This window comes from Crocodylus porosus, unplaced genomic scaffold (assembly GCF_001723895.1).
Source record: "Crocodylus porosus isolate Cpor-Errol unplaced genomic scaffold, CroPor_comp1, whole genome shotgun sequence".
In the NCBI taxonomy this organism is placed as follows: domain Eukaryota; kingdom Metazoa; phylum Chordata; order Crocodylia; family Crocodylidae; genus Crocodylus; species Crocodylus porosus.
Genome location: NW_017728920.1, coordinates 4,404,727 through 4,425,028, shown reverse-complemented (window position 1 = coordinate 4,425,028; position 20,302 = coordinate 4,404,727). Strand labels below are relative to the sequence as shown.

The following is a 20,302-nucleotide window of genomic DNA, read 5'->3' as shown; positions in this document are numbered from 1 at the left end:
AGCGCATTATAAAGCAATATCATAAATATTTTAAATGCTATTTTTAAATCTAGAAGACTGGAAAAATCTCTTTTCAGATGAACAATATTTATTGCCATGCTAATAATTTTCCTTTGTACTTCCAGGCTTTTAATGGCTACACTTACTCTTAATGGCATCACCTGATTTTAGTGAGACAATAACTATTAATTTTATGACTTTGGATAAGACTTTTTACCTTCTAGGAGAATGTAAAGAGTTTTAATCGGGAGACCATTTCTTCTAACAATTTGTCCTTGTGCAACAAGATTTATTTTTTTAGGAGTTACTGCTGCCTGGGCTTTCTTCTGCAATTCTCCTAGGGCTATGCTACCACTAACAAAGCTCCACTGGTTGTACCAAAGATGAAAACATTAGTATAAAACTGGTTGCTGGCATTTCTGCCATCATGCCAACAAGTCTTCTCAGAATAGGCCTTGTTGACTCAAAGGTAAAGTTAAGAAGTGACTTCTTTGTTAGTGCTCTCAGCACTGTTCCTTCTGGTGGAGCTACTCTTGTGGTACTATACATTGGGAACAATTAAAAACAATCAATCTCCCCCTCCAAAAAAAAATGTTGTAGATATGGCCTTTTTGTCTAGCTGGCTGTGGGTCTGAAGGATTGGAGAACACAGGCCCTGTGCAAGGCTAGTGGTACACCCTACCATAGGTGTTATAGACAGTATAGTATTCTTTGGTATCAACACAATAATAATATAAGCTGTTAGGACACAGCTGTTACAGCTACATGATTCTGTAGTAACACAAGTATGGCAGAACTATTCCAACTTTTAACCCTACTTTGTTTAGGGGCAAAGTTAGGGTGATGTATCTCATCCATATGCTCCTTAGTTTCTTTACACAATAGTGCATAGCTGTGTTTTGGTACAGTTCCAATTTCTTTAATCTGAAATGTTTCACAACATCCTAAATCAGTGGCACTCAGCCTTTCCAGGGTATGAGGCACATGAGAGGGGCTGGTCCATAGGTTGGATTCAGTGTCCGGAGCAATGTCATCTAGCCCCTGGGGAACCCCATGGGTCCAAAAATTGGATGGCTGGGAAGCTGTGACAATTAATACTGCTACTATTCCCCTCCTGCCAAATTTGTGAACCTACAGGGAGTCCCATGGTCCAGAAGATTCAGCGCTGGCCCACAGGCCTTCCTTTGAGCACCTCAACCCCAAACTTTCAGGAAAAACAAAATTATATACAATGGATGTTGCTGATCATAGGTTAAATAAAGAATTTTGGTTTTCTAGACAGTAGGCAGTAGAATTAATAGTTGGCATACGTTTCAGTTAATACATCCAAAGTAGAGGACTTTGTATTTGTCCTGATTGTGTGTAATTTAATTTATTTTAGACCATTTCTTCAGTTTATCAGTCATTATGGATCCTAAGCCTACCTTCCATTGTGTCAGCAATGCCATTCAGGTTGTTTTTCATCTGGAAATTTGCTAACTGTTCACTCAGTCACACCTGTTAATGAAGATATTAAACAATACTTAACACACTGCATACACCTGGTGATCCCTGTTTGATTCCTCCTCCTATTTAGATATTGAGCAATTGATGGCTACTGTTTGAACATGATGATCCTGGTTATGTATCCATTTTACAGTACTTTCATCCAGACTGTATTTTCTTAGTTAACATAGTCTCTCAGGACATTCTCATTAGTAAAAAGCCTTGCTAAAGAAGGAAATCAGGGTGGTCAGGCATGACTTATTTTTGTTGAATCCATGTTGGCTGTTTCTGATCACCTTATTCCCCAGGTACTTAGAAAAAGATTCCTTGATCAACTGCTCCATATTTTGAAGTCCGAATAACAAGCTTGTAATTCCCTAGATCCTTCCTCTTCCCATTCCTAAAGATAGGTATGATATTTGCCTTTTTCCATTCATCCAGGACTTCATGCATTCTCCCCAAATTCTCAAAGAGAAAAGCCAATTACTCTAAAATTACTTCATCCAATTCCTTCAGTAATCCTGTCTGGCACTAACTTGAAATTTGAATGAATGGCCTGGTTGATCCTTTGGTTCTTGGTGAATATGGGGGACTGGCCTATTTCATGTGCCAAAGGGAGATCATAGGTCAATGCCCACAAAAGGAAACTAAACTTCCCTTAAGGGAGGACACTGGGGATACATCAACTAGATATGGGGGACAAATAAAGAGAAAACAGGGAAGAGAGTGAGGGTCACAGGTTAATAAAAACAGATCCAGAAGGGGAGACTTAAGGAACTGGATACAATAAGCCATGAGGCCCCTTCCAGGCCCCTGTTTCTGTGTGTGAATTTAAGAACAATATTCCATCACTTGCAAATTTAAGGTTTCCATAAATGTGTTGATACACAATTTTTAAACTCAAGACTTTTACATTTTCCACACAGACTTCTGCCACCAGAAAGGAATTTCACTATGTAAATGGAGAAGCTCATGTAAAAAAAATGGGACACAAACTTTACCTGTGAATTACATAACTATTTGCTGGAGAGTAGTAATGTCGGGGCTTATGGGTCTGGGGTTCTATTTCTGCTCCTTGGTTTAATGGCAAGAGTCCTAACTACATTATGCATTTGGCACATTCTGTCTTGGAGGCTGTGAAATCTGTCATTTTATGTCCCTGGGTTTTGTTTCTAGATCTATGAGAACCTTCCAGTTAAAACTGAGTGGGTGAAGTGATAATTTCTTCATTCTCATGATGAGCGCGCAAAGTGTTGGTCAATAGCAAGGACTATGAAATGCACAGAATTATAAGCACCAGGGAGCAGAAGAGATTTATTTAGAACTCATAATCTATGGGCTCTGCTGTTCCCCCTGGGCTACAAGAGAACTCAGCTGGGGATTCTCTCTTTCTCTCACTATTTGGTTTGTTGTGCTATGGAATACGGAGGATGTGCTGAAAACTGAGAAGACAGAGGATGATCTGGGCCAGGTGATCTTTTAAAGGCATTAACAACATTCTAATTCAATTGTCCACATTTCCAATACAGAAAATAATTGATGCAACTTGAATGGTTTTTCCTAATATCTCTATAGTTTTGGAATGTATCCTAATAGAAATTGTGGCTTTATTTTACAGGCAAAACTTTAAGGGCATCAGCAGAAGAGTTTACTAAGGATCCTTGTTATCTACCTAAAAGGGAGGCTGTTGTTCAAGCAGCGCGTTCCCTTTTGACTGCTGTCACTAGACTACTTATTCTGGCAGACATGACTGATGTTGCCTACCTGTTGCAACATTTAACACTGGTAAGTAGGACCTGAGCTAACTCAGTATGCCTATTGTCAGAGAAGTGTCTGCATTTATTGACTCAGTACACCATCCTCACTTATGTCACAGGTCACATGTGCTTTCAATAAATTAAAAAGTATAAAAATAAGTTTTATTCCAGGTAGCATTTGGAGCTATTACAACCACTAATATGGGAGAATTAAATTAGTCTCTAATGGGTAAAAGTGCATGAGATCAAATACAGTCCACATTTTAAGTCAAATCTATAGGAAGGAGAGAAAAAACACATTTCTACCTGTTAATTGAACAAATTTGATACAGAGAATTAAGAGGAAATATAGACATTTACTTTCATTATTTTACCTCTTTCCAAGTTTCTTACTGGAAACACTGTGCTTATACAGTGAGTTACTATAAACGTGCCATTGTTTCCAGTAACTGATTACTATTAGATCTGAGAGAATTCCTTTGCTAGAATATCCACAGAGAGGCCTTAAATGTGTTTCTTTTTTAATGTATCTGATTAACACACTTCTGATTTTTCTCATGGTATATGTGAGAAATCAGTACGTATATTGTTATTTTGAAGGTCAAATAAATAGCATATGTCTGTTTCCTTTCAGGATGAGTGCAGAAGCAATTGTAGGCTGAGTTTTTTAGGTCTGTTGAACTGCAGGGTGTGTAATATCTTTATATTGCGGGGGGAGGGGGGTGATAGGTGGCAGAGGAGTCAATTGACCTGACTCCTGCCCTTTGCATTCTGTTACCTGTTCCTTCCTATTCCTTGCCCCGCCCCCTCCTTGCACCTTCTGACACCTGCACCTACCTTGCTTTTGCCCCCTGCCACTTGCCCTCATTGCCTGTTTCCCTCCATGTGCTCTCTCTCCCACCTGACTCCCTGTATCTAAGCCCCCCAGCGCCTGCCCCTCTCATAGTGCCAGAATCCTGTGAGGCCTTCCCCACCCCCACTTCTTTCTTGCTCCCCTCCCATCTGCCCCCTCTGTTACCTGTCCCCACCATGTCTGTGCCCTCTGGTGTTTGCCTCCCCTGGCATGTGCCCCCACCGCTGCTGCTTACTCTGTCATGGCTCCCACTCTGGCTCTGGTCCTGGATATAGAGTACATGGTTGTTCTGGCCCCTTCCTAAGCATACAGTAGCTGTTGCAGTGGTGGTAGCTCCAACTCCGGTCCCGGCCCTGGTGGAGTTGGAACGAGGGCTTGAGTCAGAGGTTCCACCACTGTTTCTGCTGCACAATTGGGCAGGGGCCAGAACAACAATGCTCCATCTCCCAGGCCAGAGTGGGGTCAGAGCTGGAGCTGTGACTGAGGCTAAGTGGCAGTGGAGAGCTCTGACTGCAGCTCTGTCTTCTACCTTGACCCTGTGTCATGGCCAGAGCAAGAGCCCTGGTGCAGCAGTTGCCTGCTTCCAACTTGTACTTGAATCCAAGATAAGGCTTTTAATGGGTAAGGAAGTCTTGTCTTGGATTTTAGTAAATAGAGTAGATGAGTAGGTAAAGTTAAGAAGTGAGGCAAATGGTTGTCTCGGGTTCAATAGGCTTTGGGTGTCTTAGGCTCCTAGCACACATTCATTTAATGCTGTGATAGGATTTGATCCCAATAATTGTGCCTCTTTCCGTGCCACGCTTGCCAGCTTTCTCCTGTGCCATCAAGCTGGAAGCCAGGTGCTCACAACCCAGCTGAATCTGAGTGCTCCTAAGGCTAGGAATGACAATCAGCTGATTGTTGGTCCCAGCCCCAAGACTGCACAGAGTCTTGAGCCAGCTCTTGTTACCCTGCCTCACATTCAGTGTGAGGCATGATGGAAACCAGCCACAAAACTGTTACACACCTTTTGTGGAATATTTCTGTGGGTTGTTTCCTGTTTGGCAAACAATTAATCCTGTGAATGTGGCAGAGTTACTATTTATAGATCAATAAATGGGTTAATTGCATCTTAATTGTAATGTTTGCCAGGGCCTTAGTCCTTTTGCTGGCAGAAGTCAGATAATACAAGCTGAGAAGCTGCTTGCAGGAATTCTCTAGCAAGAGAAGATGCATGAGACAGAACTCTAGTCAGGGAGAAACTATTTTGGTGAATAGTGGAGGGTAAGATCCTAATCTAGTTCTTATGATTATTTTCTCCTATTTCTGTTAGTTCAATCTATGATTTCTATTTATATGATTTTTCTTGCTTGTGTAACAAACAAATCTTTTTGCTATTTCTTATCTTACTGATTGAAATCATGTTTACCCCAGACAGAGCAATTGAGTGAAGGCTTGTCATGCTTGTGTGGGGCAAGGAGCTATAATACTTTATTCAAACTGATAAGGGCATGACCCATAAACTGGCTATAATTTTTCTGCTGGAGCTGTAAATCCTAGATTGAGATAGGAGGAACTAAGGTTCACTGGACTAAGAAATTATTTCAGAAGCAAATCTTAGTCTGTTCTTAGAGGACAGACAGCAGAACAGTAGAGAGAGGTGTGGAGCTGAAGGGCATTCTGGGGTTATAAACCACCCCAGTATAGGCACACACTTAAAGAGGAAAATGTTTTTTAATGGAAATTTTCTGTGGTAAACAAATATAGAAGGTACTTCAATAATATTCACCACAGAACCAGGTTTTGGATGGGGTCCTTTTCAGCCCCTTGAATCATGAATGGGGAGTCTTGTATTTCTGTTTCCTTCTATTTAACATCATCTTAAAATGCTTACTGATTGGGCTGCTGTTATGCAAATTGTTACATACTTGTTGCAGGGCATTTTAGATGCCCAGCTCCTATAAAGAGTAGAAACTGCTAGGGAAAGAGCCCTAGCAGTGAGTAGGCAGCCCCAGGCTGTGGGTCACCAGGGCAACCCAGGTAAGCTAGCGACCCACACCCGTCAGCAGTCAGCTGACAGGAAGGGGCAGGGCCTGGCTCACACAAGTCCTAGACCTGAGGCCAGGAAGGGAGTTCCCTGCTAGTAGCCAAGGGGGAAGGAGCTCTGACTGAGCAAGCAAAGGGGAGAAGCCTGACTGAACGAGCAACTCATGATACTGTTGTGGGATGGAGTATTCCCCGGTAGGGTTTGAATGATGTTATAGCCAGGTGGCTTGAGTTTGTTACAGCCCAGGGGCTTGTGTTTGATTTATTACTGTTTTAATACTGGTGGCTTGGGGGATGGAGGGGGCCTCATAGGGGGCCTGTGGCAGCATGGGGACCCCAGTGCCAGAGAAGGCACAGGATTTTGGGGTGCACTGACCCCAAGTGCCAGTGAGGGTGCAGAGTGAGACTGGGCCACGGAGAGCCTAGGGAGGACAAGGGGGCCAGAGTAGAACATGGCCCAGACCAAACGATGTTAGTACCATCTGTGAGGCTTGTGCTGCAGTGCAGGAGAGGAAAGGAGCCACAGATAGTGCCCCCTTACATCGGGGCAGTAAATGGGCAGCCTCCTGCTTAATTAACATCTTATAATTAATCAATTAACAACAAGGCATGGCAGGAGAGAAGGCAGGTGGTTGGCCCATAACAGGTGGGTGCGGTCACCAGTAGATGGACCCCGAAGAGGCGCACCTGTCACAATACTCCTGTTGATCCTAATGTCAAAATACTTCCCTATTAGAGAAACAACATTCATTGTTTCAACTTCAGCTCATCTGTTTTAATCGTAATGTTCTATGTAAATAACTTTTTTTTCCTTTTTTTGAATTGCACAATTGCAGTTGCCAGTATCATATCTCTGTTAAACAGATTTTGTAGGCTGAATATAGTTTTCAGATATTTTCCTGCAGGTATTTTACTTCTGGTCAGTTTATATCTTTAAAGCAGAAACTAATTTGTTTCTTTATTTCTAGCATCTTCAGTTTACAATCAATAAACTGACAGGGATGCCAGAATCTACTTATTGTAATGCATCCAGGAACAAACAGATCACCAAAGGCCAGACTGATAGTCTGGTTTGCATTGAATACCAGTCCCTAGTTTTAGTGGGACTATTTGTAGAGTTAGTGGGAACTCAGTGCGAGCAAGGGAATCAGATTTCATGAGGGCTTAGGAAGGAATTCTAGAATACTATCTTACAATAAAGGGTATTTTAATGATTCCTTTGAAGTATCCATCATTGACAATTTTTGGAGACAATATAGGATAGATCCGAGACATAACAGGAAAGCTCCATGCCTTGGACTGTGACTGTGTACAGCAGTACCGGCTGTTGCAATGGCCTTTTCCTGCCCCACAAAAGTTAGTGCCTGGGGCTGCTGCCCTGGCTGCTCCTCTTCAGTTATGCTACTGGGCTAGAAGGATCATTGGTGTTCTCTGGTACAGAAATTCTTACAGTGTAAATATGTAATTTGTCAGTTGTAAAAGAAATTTCGAAAATGACCTATTTTTGACCTTTTTCATCAATACTTTATTACATTTTTATATAAATAGATAATTCATAATCCCTAATGGCACTGCTAATGTGTTTAAGGTATGAAATTACTAAAATTGGGCAGTATTCTAGAGTATAGATCTAAAATTTCTAATGTCTTTGAGTCACTTTTTCATTGGAAAGTTAGAGCTAATAATCATTTTAATCACAAAATAATGTAGAGGATTGTTCAGAAATTCTGAATTCTTTATAAAGAGTTCACTTAAATTTTCTTCTCTTCTGCTCTGTTTAAATATAGCTTTCATGAAAAGCACCAGATTGCTCCCACTGTAGACTGAATTCCTCTATTAATTTTATTGAATACAACTTGTAGTACAAGACTAGCAGCAATGCTCTGTACTCCCCACTTAGTACTCAGTGGCATGTACCTTGCACACCTCTCCTCCCATCTCCCCACCACCCCATGCCTGCTCACTGCTGCTGCTGTCCCTGGCTGACCCAGGGTGGAGAGCTGCTCCTTCCCCATTTGTGCTTGGGTCATGTGGAGATCCAGGCTTAGCTGGGAACAGTGGTAGCAGTGGTTTCCTGGGGAGACCAAGAGGGGAGAAGGAACCTGCCTACTGCTGCTGCTACCACTGCACAGCCTGCCTGGAATAGGGCAAGAGCCACTTTGGTGTGACCCCTGTCCCCAGGATTGCTGGGGGGGAATGGGAGAGGACATGCCACTGAGTCTGGAATGGAAAGGAAAGGAAGGGGGTGATTCTTACTTCAGGAAGTCCCCAGTCACTGCTGTCATGGTGCAGTCTGAAATGGCAATCTGGCTATACCACTCCAGCCCCTCTGAATCTGCCACTGAAGCCATGCCTTTTGTCCTGGGGGGAAGAAGTAAATTCTCCATGTCAGTTCAGTCCCTGGCCTGTCTGACTGTGCCAACAATGGTATCAGTTATAATAGTGCCCTTTTATGTTGATATATATTTTTTATTAATTAAGAAATAGATTGAAAATACCAAATAGTTTTAAAATATGCCATTGACCAGCCATTGTGCAATAACAATTTTTGGCCACTATCAACCTGAGCCAGATTCAATTACAGTTAAGAGTTCCTAATTAATTCTGATTTTATTCTTTTCAAAATCTTTCAGTTTCCTTTTTATATTTTAGAACCCTGTCCCAGGGGGACAGCCTCCAGGGAGCAGAAAACCTCCCTGTGGGGGGAACTCAGGACAGGGGCAACCCATCCCCACTTGGAAAAACCACAAAATCAGGGGTCACTTACCCATTTAGGCTGCCAAATGCAGGATGGGCCGCACTGGGAGGAAACACTCATGTGGCTCATCAGCCACGCTGATCTCCAGCTGGAGCCAGCACAGGCAAATTACTTCATTAATGAGTGCTACCTGGCCTGGATAAAAGCAAGCATCAGTGCAGAGAGGGGGAGAGCAGTGGAGGCAGCTGGGGCTGAGTGAGCTCTCCACACTGGCTGCAGGCAGCACCAGCATGCAGTGGTGGAGCCAGCTCCAGGAGGAGCGAAGGAGAACCCTAACAAGGGCAGAGACCTGGAGCAGTGTTGAGGGATGGATTAAGCTACAGACACTGAGGCTGTGGGGGTGGAAGTGCTGGTTAGCCAAACCCCACCCCTCTTTTTCAGCCTTCTTTTCTTTGTGTCCTTTTTGCCATTTTAAAGTGTCCATGTCCTTTTGTGCGTCTTTTTCTTTGGATCATTTTTTTCTTTTTTATTTGGATGGGGTGTGGATAATGCTCCAAGGACAGGAGCTGCCCCCAGGGCCTGACAAACAGTCAGCAGGCTGTCGACATGACATCCAGGAGAATTGGGTACCTAGCCATCCCTGGAGCCCCGCGACCAGGCAGTACATCAAAATCCAGGAGGTGTGAGGAGCAGGGATCAGCAAAGACCAGAGGCTAGCATGTGGATGGGGTATAGGGGAGGTGGAGCCCCATGAATATCTGTTGGGAAATGTGACCGATCCTAAGAAGTCATCAACAGGGGACCCTACCACTGAGGATCCATTCAAAATCATGACATGTGAGTTCTGGGGTTTTCCCTGGTGTGATCAAGGACCCCTCCAGAGGTCACATGACCCCAAACAGTACCCAATACTAGGCGCATGCACCAAGGTGGCACAGGGTTGGGTATTCGAAACCAGACTTTCACAACCCCACCTTGGAAATTTCAGTTTTTCTTAATGTGGACCAGGTCTAGAAAGTTCCCTATGCTTTCTGCAGTATGGAAAGCAGACCTTGTCTTTGCCTGTATCAGTTTCAAATTCTGAATATTTACTAGTGCATATCATTTAAAAACACAGTACTTTTAAAATATGCCTTTAAAATATTCTTTTGAATCTCTTCTAAACTATGGATAGCACTAAAATGCTGTCCTGTTCCACAAGAGAATCTAAACTGTACATCTGTCATTTATCATTTGAGAGGAGATGAAAAAATTCTTTGCCTTTCATTTCCATGGCTCTGAGCTTTTGTAATTTTCATAAACTATAAAATCAAGACCTTTTGATCATTGAATCAAAATTACTCTTAAAGGCTATGAATTAATGACATTCATTACACAATGAATGAAATGAAAATGCTGACCAAGGCAGAGATTTTGTTACATATATAAAAATGAAAGAAAATGAGCCAGCAAAATCAAAGAGTTTGCAGAGTATTTATCAATTCCAAGTTACATATTTATTGTACTGCATTAATTATACTATATGGCATACATGTACATGAGCTATTTTTAAACTGCATAAATTGAAGAGTATATTTTGAAAGTTAATGGTATTGATCACTCAGTAGAACTGGATTTATTACCACCCTGTGAAACATTTTAAAGCTAGTTTCTCTCTTGTAAAATTGGATCTTACAGGTGGGCTTTCTCTACTTACTGTACTGGCAGAAAAGCAGGCTGGTTTGTTAAACTTTAATTTTACTATAAAGTTATTGGATACACAGTAAATCGGAAACAATAATAATATGATTAGCTCTCAGAACTCCTGTCACAGTATCACTTGTATCATTTTGAATTTACTGGAATAAACAATTAACATGTAGAAGTGTGTTTGCAGCTGTGCTGCAAATGAGATTATTTTTATTTCTGGCTGACGGAAAAATAAAATTTAATTTTGCTCCAGATTGACCCAAAATGATAACTTTCTAATCTCCCCAACAAAACAAAAGGCTGAGAAACTTGTTATAGAGTGAACTAAACATCTTGTTTGACATAAATAGTTTGATCTAACTGTTTAGTTTAGCTTTGGGGTTTTAGCCTTAAAAAAAGAAAAAAAAAAAAAGGAAATTTCAAAAGCAAACATTAGTTTTAAAAGAAAAAAATCATTTCTTAAAAAAAAGGTTGAAATTAAACTTTAATTGTGTTACAGCGTTGCCCTGAGGGGTCAGGCCAATGCTCAGGATCTCAATATTGTGCTGTTGGACAGGAGGGCATGGTATACAACTGCACATGCAAACAAAGAAATCAATTCAGCACACACTCACTGGTGCATACACCCCTATTAGGCATACACACCCACACTACAAGCTCAGGCACATACACTATACACCCCAAAAGTTAGACACAGATCACTAATTTGTAACTCATGCACACAGTACCATATATATATATATACACATGCGCACACATGCATGCTCTCACACTAGCAACTCGGATACACACATGTTCAAAATAATTGGTCTAGGTCCACGCACACTACACACACCAAATTTAGACAGAATCAGTTACCAACACCTGCATATTTAATACACATATGTGGATTACTAATTCATATACCACACACACACACACACACGCACACACACACACACAATAACATCTATATATGTATTCACTAATTTACACACATACCACCCACCTATACATACACACAGGTGAGTTCCTAAGTTGGGTATTGTGATATGTATGTATGTATATTTGTGCTTGGTGTACTTGGGATACCTGGGGAAAGGTTAAGGTAAGAAAGTAGAGGGGTAGGGAGTTAAAGTTACCAAGGCTGGGATTAGAACCGGTAGACTACAGGGGCCTGGGCTGAAGAACTCAGGCTTGGGGGTAACTTTAGGTTAATTGATCTTAAATGATTAAAAGACAATGCCCAAAGCCCACAGAACAGGGAAGCCATGCCAGCACAGCTAGGGGGAGCTGAAAAGGTAGGTAGGGAGAGGGGAAAGATGGGACTAAGGGAAAGTGTGGGTGTTAAAGAGGAGCTCTGGGTGTGGGAAGCCAGAGGATGGCTCCAGGGCAGCTAGAGAAATTGCAGAGAGCTGCAGTAGGTGTTGGAAGCTGGAGAGAACTGCAGGACAGCTAATAGGAGCTGGGAAGCTGCTGTGGGGGTGGGGTGGGGGTGGGGTGGGGAGATTACAGTAGGTGTGGGGAGGGAAGCCTGAAAACAGAGAGACAGGGAGCAGGGACGGTAGGAAAGCAAGGAGAGGCTGAGAGGTGGCAGAAAAGGGGAGATGGAGTTGGGAGGAGATCGGGAAACTAGCGGAGAGGGTGGGAACTGGAGCTGAGAGAGAGAATGAGGCTGGAATTTAAGATGGGGAAGGGACTGGGATTCAGTAAAACATGACCCAACTCAGGGTTGTAAATGACAGTGGTGTTATTGAACATGGGACATGGTGACAGTGTCTTATTGGTTCCCTTGCACCCACACACCCACACAATGGCAGCAGGGGTTATAGAGGCTTGGTGCAGGGGCTGAGGTCCACTGAAGTCCAGGAGGAGAGAGAGAGAGTCCAAACTGCATGAGGAGGTATGAAGGTAATATCTACCTATCCAGGCTGGAAAGTGGTCCTTGTCCAGTAGATGTTGTCCAGAGGGGGGTTGCTGGCAGGGTCTCTGGGTTGATAGGTGGTATGGCATGGTGCTAGTCCAGATGGAGAGGGCGTCCTAGTGGGTCTGTCTTCACTGCTTCTCTTTATAGGGGCAGACCTTGTGTGACCCTAATGACAGGAGGTGTGCCCAGGCAAGGGTTAGCCCCTGGCGTACTGAGCATGTGTGCTCCATGCAGGGACATGCAGTCTCGGGTGTCTGTAATGATGGGGTACAATGGTAGGGTCTGTAGGGTCTTTTGTTTTTCAGGTGCTGGACTTGTCTCTGTTCCTGGGTGAGGTCCGTGGTTCCTGGATGAATCAATCCGAGGTGATGGCCCAGTTGTTACAGGCCATTCAGTAGAGGCCTGCTGCCATTGGTTCCCCGATGAATGAGAATGATTGGGCATGATTGAAATACAATTTACATGGGTGGGGTACAATGAATCATATTGTTGCAACATGGGATGCCCAGGCAGAGGACAGAAGATGGAGGCTTGACATAAAATGGAAACTTGACACGACTTTAGGCCTGTGTTTGTAAGTGAACCAAACCATACTATATCCATATGAAACAATAGAAATCAATACAAAAATGATGATAATACAATATACAACAGTAAAAATCAATACAAACCTAATAATTATAAGACAATGGATATCCAAAACAAGAAACTTGCTACCAAAATAAAAATGTTTAAAGCTTATCCTAAGGTTGAGCTCACTTATACTTATCTATAGGGAATAGAGAGGGAGAGAAAAAGTCAGAAATGTTTGGGGCAGGGGAGTGAATGCAATAATAATAATAATAATAAAAAAAGACACTGCGGTTTTTGCTACAACAGTACATACATATTTTAAAGTTATTATTCGTCATGAATTGTTTCCGTTAATTAGAATATGATTTTTTTGGCAAAGAAAGTTTCACCAGCACAATTTTCAATACTATTAAGAGTAATTAGGTGAATTAGAAAAATACTTGACTTCAGTAAGCAAATAACTTTAATGAAACTGCATGAGTAAGATGGAGAAGAAGAGTTTCAGGTTTTTCTATGACCCTAAGTTCTCCATTAGATATCGAATACCGGTAATATATATTACAAGATCAGCAGAGACTCAATTACTGATTAGACTCTGATGGTATAATACTGCTTTTAGCTGCTCATGATTATGACAAATTCAGTGGTGACAGATTCACTGCTGAGATTAAGAACAAAATTAATTACTGAAAACAATGTGGTATGACAGAACAAAATATGTTTCATCACATCCATATAATGCAGCTTACATAAGTCTGCCTCCTTAAACAACAGAATATAGATTTGAGGGTCCTCCCGTCCCCCCAAAGGGTGGGGGTGGAGGAAAGTTGATATGCATCTGTCTTTTTAATTTATGCTCTATTTTAGTGTCCAAAATCTCCAAGTTTAATTAACTGCTGAATCACTGTTGTGAACATTTTGGATAGACTAAATTCTGCCCCATGCATCAAATCCTTTGAGCCAGTGGTACATTTTCAACTTCATTCACTTTAGAAGTCATGCGCAATATTGTTTAATTAAGTGAATTAATAGACTGATAGAATTACTTGAATTTATTGATCAGAAGAAAGAAACAAGAAGGTAACAAGTTCTGAAAATTTTATCCAAGGAATCCTGACAGCACATCTTTCCTCTAATCTATTTCAGATTCTGCTGTTCTAGCATATTGTATCTTCCTTTGTTTTTCCTTGTCATGTTTGCAGATTTACTGTTTAGGTCTATATATTTTTCAAAAACTCATCAGTAGACCCAGTAATCTTTATAAAATACTAACTTGGAATTATTTAAAACTTGGTTGTCAGGAAAAGAGGAATGACAATGGTTAGAAGTAAGAAACAACATGGCAAATCAGGTTTCTTTGGGCAGCGCACTCTGCTTCTTTTCCTCCTCCTTTTGGTCCTCCTCTTTGTTAGTCAGAGAAGAATGAGGTAACATGCTACAGTGGGCACTTGCATACCCTGTTGTGTTACAGTGCATTACAGAGATGTGTATTTTTTGTGGCACCATTTTGATATTTTGTATTGATGGAAAGTAGTCTCAAAAATCCAATGTTAAACATGAATGTAGGTACTTTTCAGACTATAGATTCTGATCTCAAAGCCCACTGAAAATAATTGAAGTCAATAGTAAAACTAATGCATTCCAGGTTAAACCCATGACAAGGGAGGACTCTCAGAATGAGGACACTTGAGAGAGTTGCAAAGGAGATACTGGGTATGCTTACATATGCGTTTTAATGTGGAAAGCATTAAAGCATGTGTAGATGCACCCACTAAGTATCGTCCTGTTTCCCTTCAATTCAAATGGATCTTTATTTACCAGCCAGCCAACAGAATTGAATTCTCACTACTACTACATAGGTCAGTACATGCCTTAGGGAAGATGGATATGAGTTATTCATGTGACTGTGTAAATATTTCCCCTTCTATAATTTTTGTGGTAGACTTTATTTCTGTATATTGTGAAAAGATCATGCAGATTCTAAATGATTACTTAGAAATCAGGAGGCATTTAAAGTGTCCATCCTCTGTACTGTAGGATGAGAGTGCTGTTACTGTGTCACCACAACTAGGAATTGTTCCCATAATTCTAGCTCATATCAAGACTTTACATATCTTGGATTTCCTAGAAACACTGAGATATGACCTAATAATGACTTCTTTATCCTGTCAAACTGGTGCTAGGCAACAGGTATCCATAGCTACTGCAGGAGGAATTATGAGGCATTTGTCTTTCCACATACTGTGTGGGAACCACTGAAGAAGAAACATTTGACTTCTGCTGTGACAGAGGTGGAACAGACCTATCTAGAGAACACTTGTAAAATGTGGAGAGATAGCAAGTCACAATACAGTGCACTCAAAAAAGCAGGAAGGGAACAACCCTGTAACACCTTGTGAGGAAATGAGGAAAGGAGGGTTACCAGAAGCCCATCGGAAAGGAGAAAAAGTTTCTTTCTGAAGAAGAAAAAATGAAGGAAGAACTTCTTGGACCCTGACCAAGACCCAAAGCAGCTTTGTGGGTAGAGTGTGTGTGAGTAAGAGAAAAATGAATTGCATTCTCTGAGACGGATAAATCTGGAGTCGTAATAAATACAAACTTGCCCTCGGACAGGTGGGTTCTGAGTTCTGGGCAAGTGTTTACACATCCAGATATAAGGAAATATTAAAGGATTTGGATTTATTTTAAATAGGAAAGGAGGTTTTTGTGGTCACTCAACAAATGCTTTTATTATGACAAAATAATTTATAAAAATGATGGCAATAGCCTTTACAAATAAGAATAGAATTAAATAACTGCAAGGCAAATCTCAAAGTAGAAAGGTAGTAAATGGGAAGCTGAGGGTATGTTTACACCACTTCTTTGGTGCTCCTGCAAGGACTGCTCTCAAGCACGCCTTGCCCACTCCCTCCTACTCCCACTAAATTCATACCAACCCCAAAAATGAGGCAGTAAAGCTGATTTAGGGGCTGCCTTTAGCTACTGGCATAGGCATGCTTGAGAGGTAATTGGAGGAGCCTCCCTTCCCCTGTGCATGGCTTTGCCCTCTCATTTCTGGGTTTGGTGCATGGAGAACAGGAATGGGTGGGTGGAATATGCTCAAGAATGGTCTCCTTGGGAGTGCTGGGCACAGGGTATAAACATACCCTTAGACAAAACTATTTGATAAAAGGGATAATATTTGGGATACATTACTAAGGAGTATGTCAGAAGCAAGCAGTACAGTTGAGTTAGAGATGCTAGTCTTATTTCCATGAATGGAGGGATAGAAAAATACTTTTAAAAACTTGGAAATGGGATTAAGGTAAGAAAAAAGAAAATGAACAGTAAATTCATCAGGTTATTATTGATAGGGTGGCAGTCTGTAGAGGTCTCAATCAGAGATCAGGATGCATCACAAAAAATGTTTCTAATGCATTATATAGGGCTCTCATTAGCATGTTTCCACCACTGTTTTTCCTAGCACTGTAACAATGCTCAGTCAGTAGTTAAACTTGAGCATCATCTTCAAGAGTCCAGTGAAAATAATATGATGGCTATATTCTGTGAAATTTCCTTCTGTGAACCTTCATTTTTAGGTGGCCAATTTTAGTTTGGTAAAATGACCTTAAATTCAGTTTTCTTTAGTAGTTTATAAGTTAGTAATTAGTATAATCTATCAGAGTTCATTCAGTCAACAATTATTTGTCCCTCAAATGAGTACAAATCATCATGAGCTAGAAAACAAATACTTCACTTACCTTTGCTTTAGGAAGCAGAAATACAGAAATGCTTACAGAACATAATAGCATCCACTTATCATCAAAATATGTTTTCAGTCCTTTTAAAATGAGAATAATGTAATCTGATATTTTCTGAACCGAGGAGACTGTGCAACCCATTTTCCATAAACCTAAATAAACCCAAGCTTTTTCTATTACAACAAAGTATCCTGAGAGTAACCATTCCCCCCCATAAATATGTGTTCAGTAGTTAGAATGTAGAAAGCTTTTTAATGATTCTCTCGAATCTTTCCGACGGTGATTTTAAAATAGTACATCTAGTATAATTTAGTCTTTTGAAGATGCAGCTTATTAACTTTTAAGTTTCTTCTTAATGAACTACCTTCTTTTGTCAGAATAGAGATTATATTTGCTTCTTATCCTTAATTCAACTAATATTCATCCATAGATTTTTAAAAATGTATTTCATGGGTAAATAAAATATTCCAGTACAGTGAAAAGTGATTATATCAATATTCTGAAGAACAGCAGCCTCTCAGCCTTTTGCTGCCCTAGACAAACTGGGAAATAATTATTATTCTATATGTCAGAATAACAGACAATCTTTTCTATCTCTGTGGTTGTGCTGGCCCTGAATCTGAACCGGGAATGTAAAATTACAACAGATTAAAGGCCTATTATAATCCAATTGATCTTGTCCCTGTCATGACTCAGCTTGATTTCTGGGCATATACCAGCAAACCTCTGTGATTAGACAAACAGCATTATTCACAAACTGAAATAGAAGTTTTGGGAGTTTGTGCTTCTGTTTCTGCTTGTATGGCTGCTGTGTTACTGTTACCATTGCTAGGGCTTGGTTATCCAGAGTTAACAATGTTTCCTTTCACTTTCCCAGTCCAGTTTGAGTGTTGGAAGATGCTGGAACTACAAATTTGTGACTATACAGTGATGTATAGTCCTGACAAACATAACCCTGCAGACTATTCCTCAAGCAACTTAATCTTACAGTCAGCATCTGGCATCTATGCAGCAACTGAAGGTGCTGAAACAAATGTGTATTTCATTTTTCCGGTGGGACATTACAGTTGGTAAAGAAATTATCTGTTCCAAAAAACAATTGATTCCCACATGGAGCTGTTTTAACACTCTGAATCTTTTTTTTCAAATCTGGACTTGCTTGGTACAGCTCTAGTCTTGGATAACATTATGCCCCTACTATTTAAATGTCTGATATACCTTGATTCAAAGTCATCTTGGATTTCTGTGACATCCTATCTAGTCAACAGCTGGTAGTTTTACAGATAATGAGTCTTACTTCCCATGTTGTTACCACCATTTTTGTCACGGGAGTCCCATTAAAACTAGACAGCATATCATCTGCTTATAATACTCATGTTCTCAAAATTAACAGTCACTTTTCAACAATATGGACTCTACTAAGTTCTGTGACACAGCAGTCATGGTTCAAATTGGGGATGAGTGTAAACCAAACCTTGGATCAAAACAGATTTGAACTTCATTGCTATAGTAGGTGCTACTTATTGCAAGCACAAAGAATTATAACCCAAGGTAAAATTAGACAGGCTTTTATGAAACTACAGAACATTTCTATTGTACTACCCATCACCAAAATTATGAATTAATTTGTTTGCAACTGTTAACTGAGGCTTCTGTAACAGTGAAGCAGAGCCTTTAACAGGAAAATGAAAGACCACATTGAAAATATATAGAGATTTTTGACAGTTATTGTTAAGGTGTGGGAAAATTGCTTAGGATAAAAGGCAAAAAGAATAAATTGTCCATGCTATAACTTCAGCTCTGTCAAAATTTCAGGTAGATGGAACCATAATCATTAGGGCTGTGCGAAGCTTCACTCCCTGATTTGGTTCAGTGGAGATTTGGACTGATTCGGTGGTCAAATCTGAATCCAAATCAAATTGCAGGACCCTTTAATCTTTCTGAATCAAATCAGAACCTCTCCGAATCAATTTGGAGAGATTCAGAAAGATTTGGTGATTTGGACATGGACACAGATTTTAAATGTTTTTTTTCTACATACCTCTAGGTAGCAGGTGGTTCATGAATGCTATGATGCTGGGGTGGATCCCTCAGGAGCATGGGGGGCTCCCCAGTGTGCTTGGCAGCAGACCCAGAAATGGACCAGAAGCACTTCTGGTCTACTTTTGAGTCTGCAGGAGAGTGTACTTGTCCTCCTTCCCCCTGCCCCAGCATTCACCTGGCTCAGTGACTGGTGCCTCTTGGATCTGGGAGTGCACCCGGGGTTCCCCTGCCATTGATTGCTGAGCCGGGGGACACCGGGGGGGTGGGGGCCACAGAGTGCTCCCCAGTGGACTCGGAAGTGGATTAGAAGTACTTCTCGGCCACTTCCTGGTTCACTGCCAAGCACATGGGGGTGGGTGTCCCCCCACGCTCCTGTGGGATGCTTCATCTGTCCCAGCACTGCAGTGTTCATGAGCCACACTGGTACCTTGAGGTATGTAGAAAAAACATTTAAAGCTGTGTCTATTTCTGAATTGCTGATTCTCCAAATCAGTATTGAATCTTCAGATTAGGCCTAATTTAATCGGGGACAGTGATCTAAATCACCGAATCAAACCACTGGCCTCGATTCAAGCCGAATCTGAATTGAATAGGGGCTGCTTTGTACACCCCTAATAATCATGGTCTGAAGAGTGACCACAACATCACCTATTTTCAATTGTTGCAAACTGTATTGCATCTACTTCAAGCCTGCTGTGTAGGAAGATAGCAGTGTCCTAATCACTATATCTCTTAGACCACCATGCATTGCAGAATTACTGGGAGGCTAATTAGCACATGGATCCTTTGTGGGGGCTATCTTGATTACACACACGTACCAAGTAGTGCTGAACTGTGGGGTCACCATGACTTTAAACATTGTTGACACTGCTGGGACCCAATGAACTGTATCATAAATCATTAGCCTTTTTGCTACGGGCAAGTATCATGCATAATTTGTAGGGGAGATGCTATGATAATGGTTTCAGCCCAGTGATTTTATGTACCTGGCAAGGGAAATCCCATTCTTCCCAGTGGTGAATGACTTGTTGCGGTTGAGGATGGAGGCCTGTCAATTGCACTGTGGGCAGGCACCCTTGAGAGAGTTTACTGTAGCCTCCCAATGGGAGGGTCTTGGCTACACAATTCATGGCAATGGGGGATTGCCCATATATGGCTTGTTTTCTTTAGCTTGCTCCTATGGTCTTTTGGCTAGGGACAAGCATGACTAGGAAGCATCTGAACCCTAAGGCCTCTAGGGTTTTCGAATATGGGGGTTTGTACATGCCTCAAAATTGGCCTTTAAAGCAACTTAAATGCCCTTTTGTACTGCTTTAATAGTGCTGCTGTTTACACTGTCAGTGGTGTCTTGCATGTTAAATGACTTTGGGACGTAGCAAAGTAAAACATGTCTGAGGTGTTTTAGTTTGCTACCTTACAGCAGTGGAGGGAAGCACTGGGCCCTATGCAGCTCAGGGGCTGTGCAGGCAGCCTGTGCAGGCAGGTTCTACTTAAGGCGGGGGGAAGCTGTGAGCCTGATCTTCTTCCCCCCCC

At 41.3% G+C, this 20,302-nt stretch overlaps 1 protein-coding gene across 1 annotated transcript in view; it reads left to right on the top strand.

Moving 5' to 3' along the window:
* Positions 1–3,109: 3,109 nt before the first annotated feature.
* LOC109312444 (catenin alpha-3-like) overlaps positions 3,110–20,302 on the top strand; it is a 715,731-nt gene continuing 698,538 nt past the window's right edge. Inside the window, exon 1 of the mRNA XM_019538475.1 lies at positions 3,110–3,270. Coding sequence (XP_019394020.1) covers positions 3,232–3,270 — 39 coding nt within the window. The 5' untranslated portion in view covers positions 3,110–3,231. The remainder of the gene's footprint in view (positions 3,271–20,302) is intronic.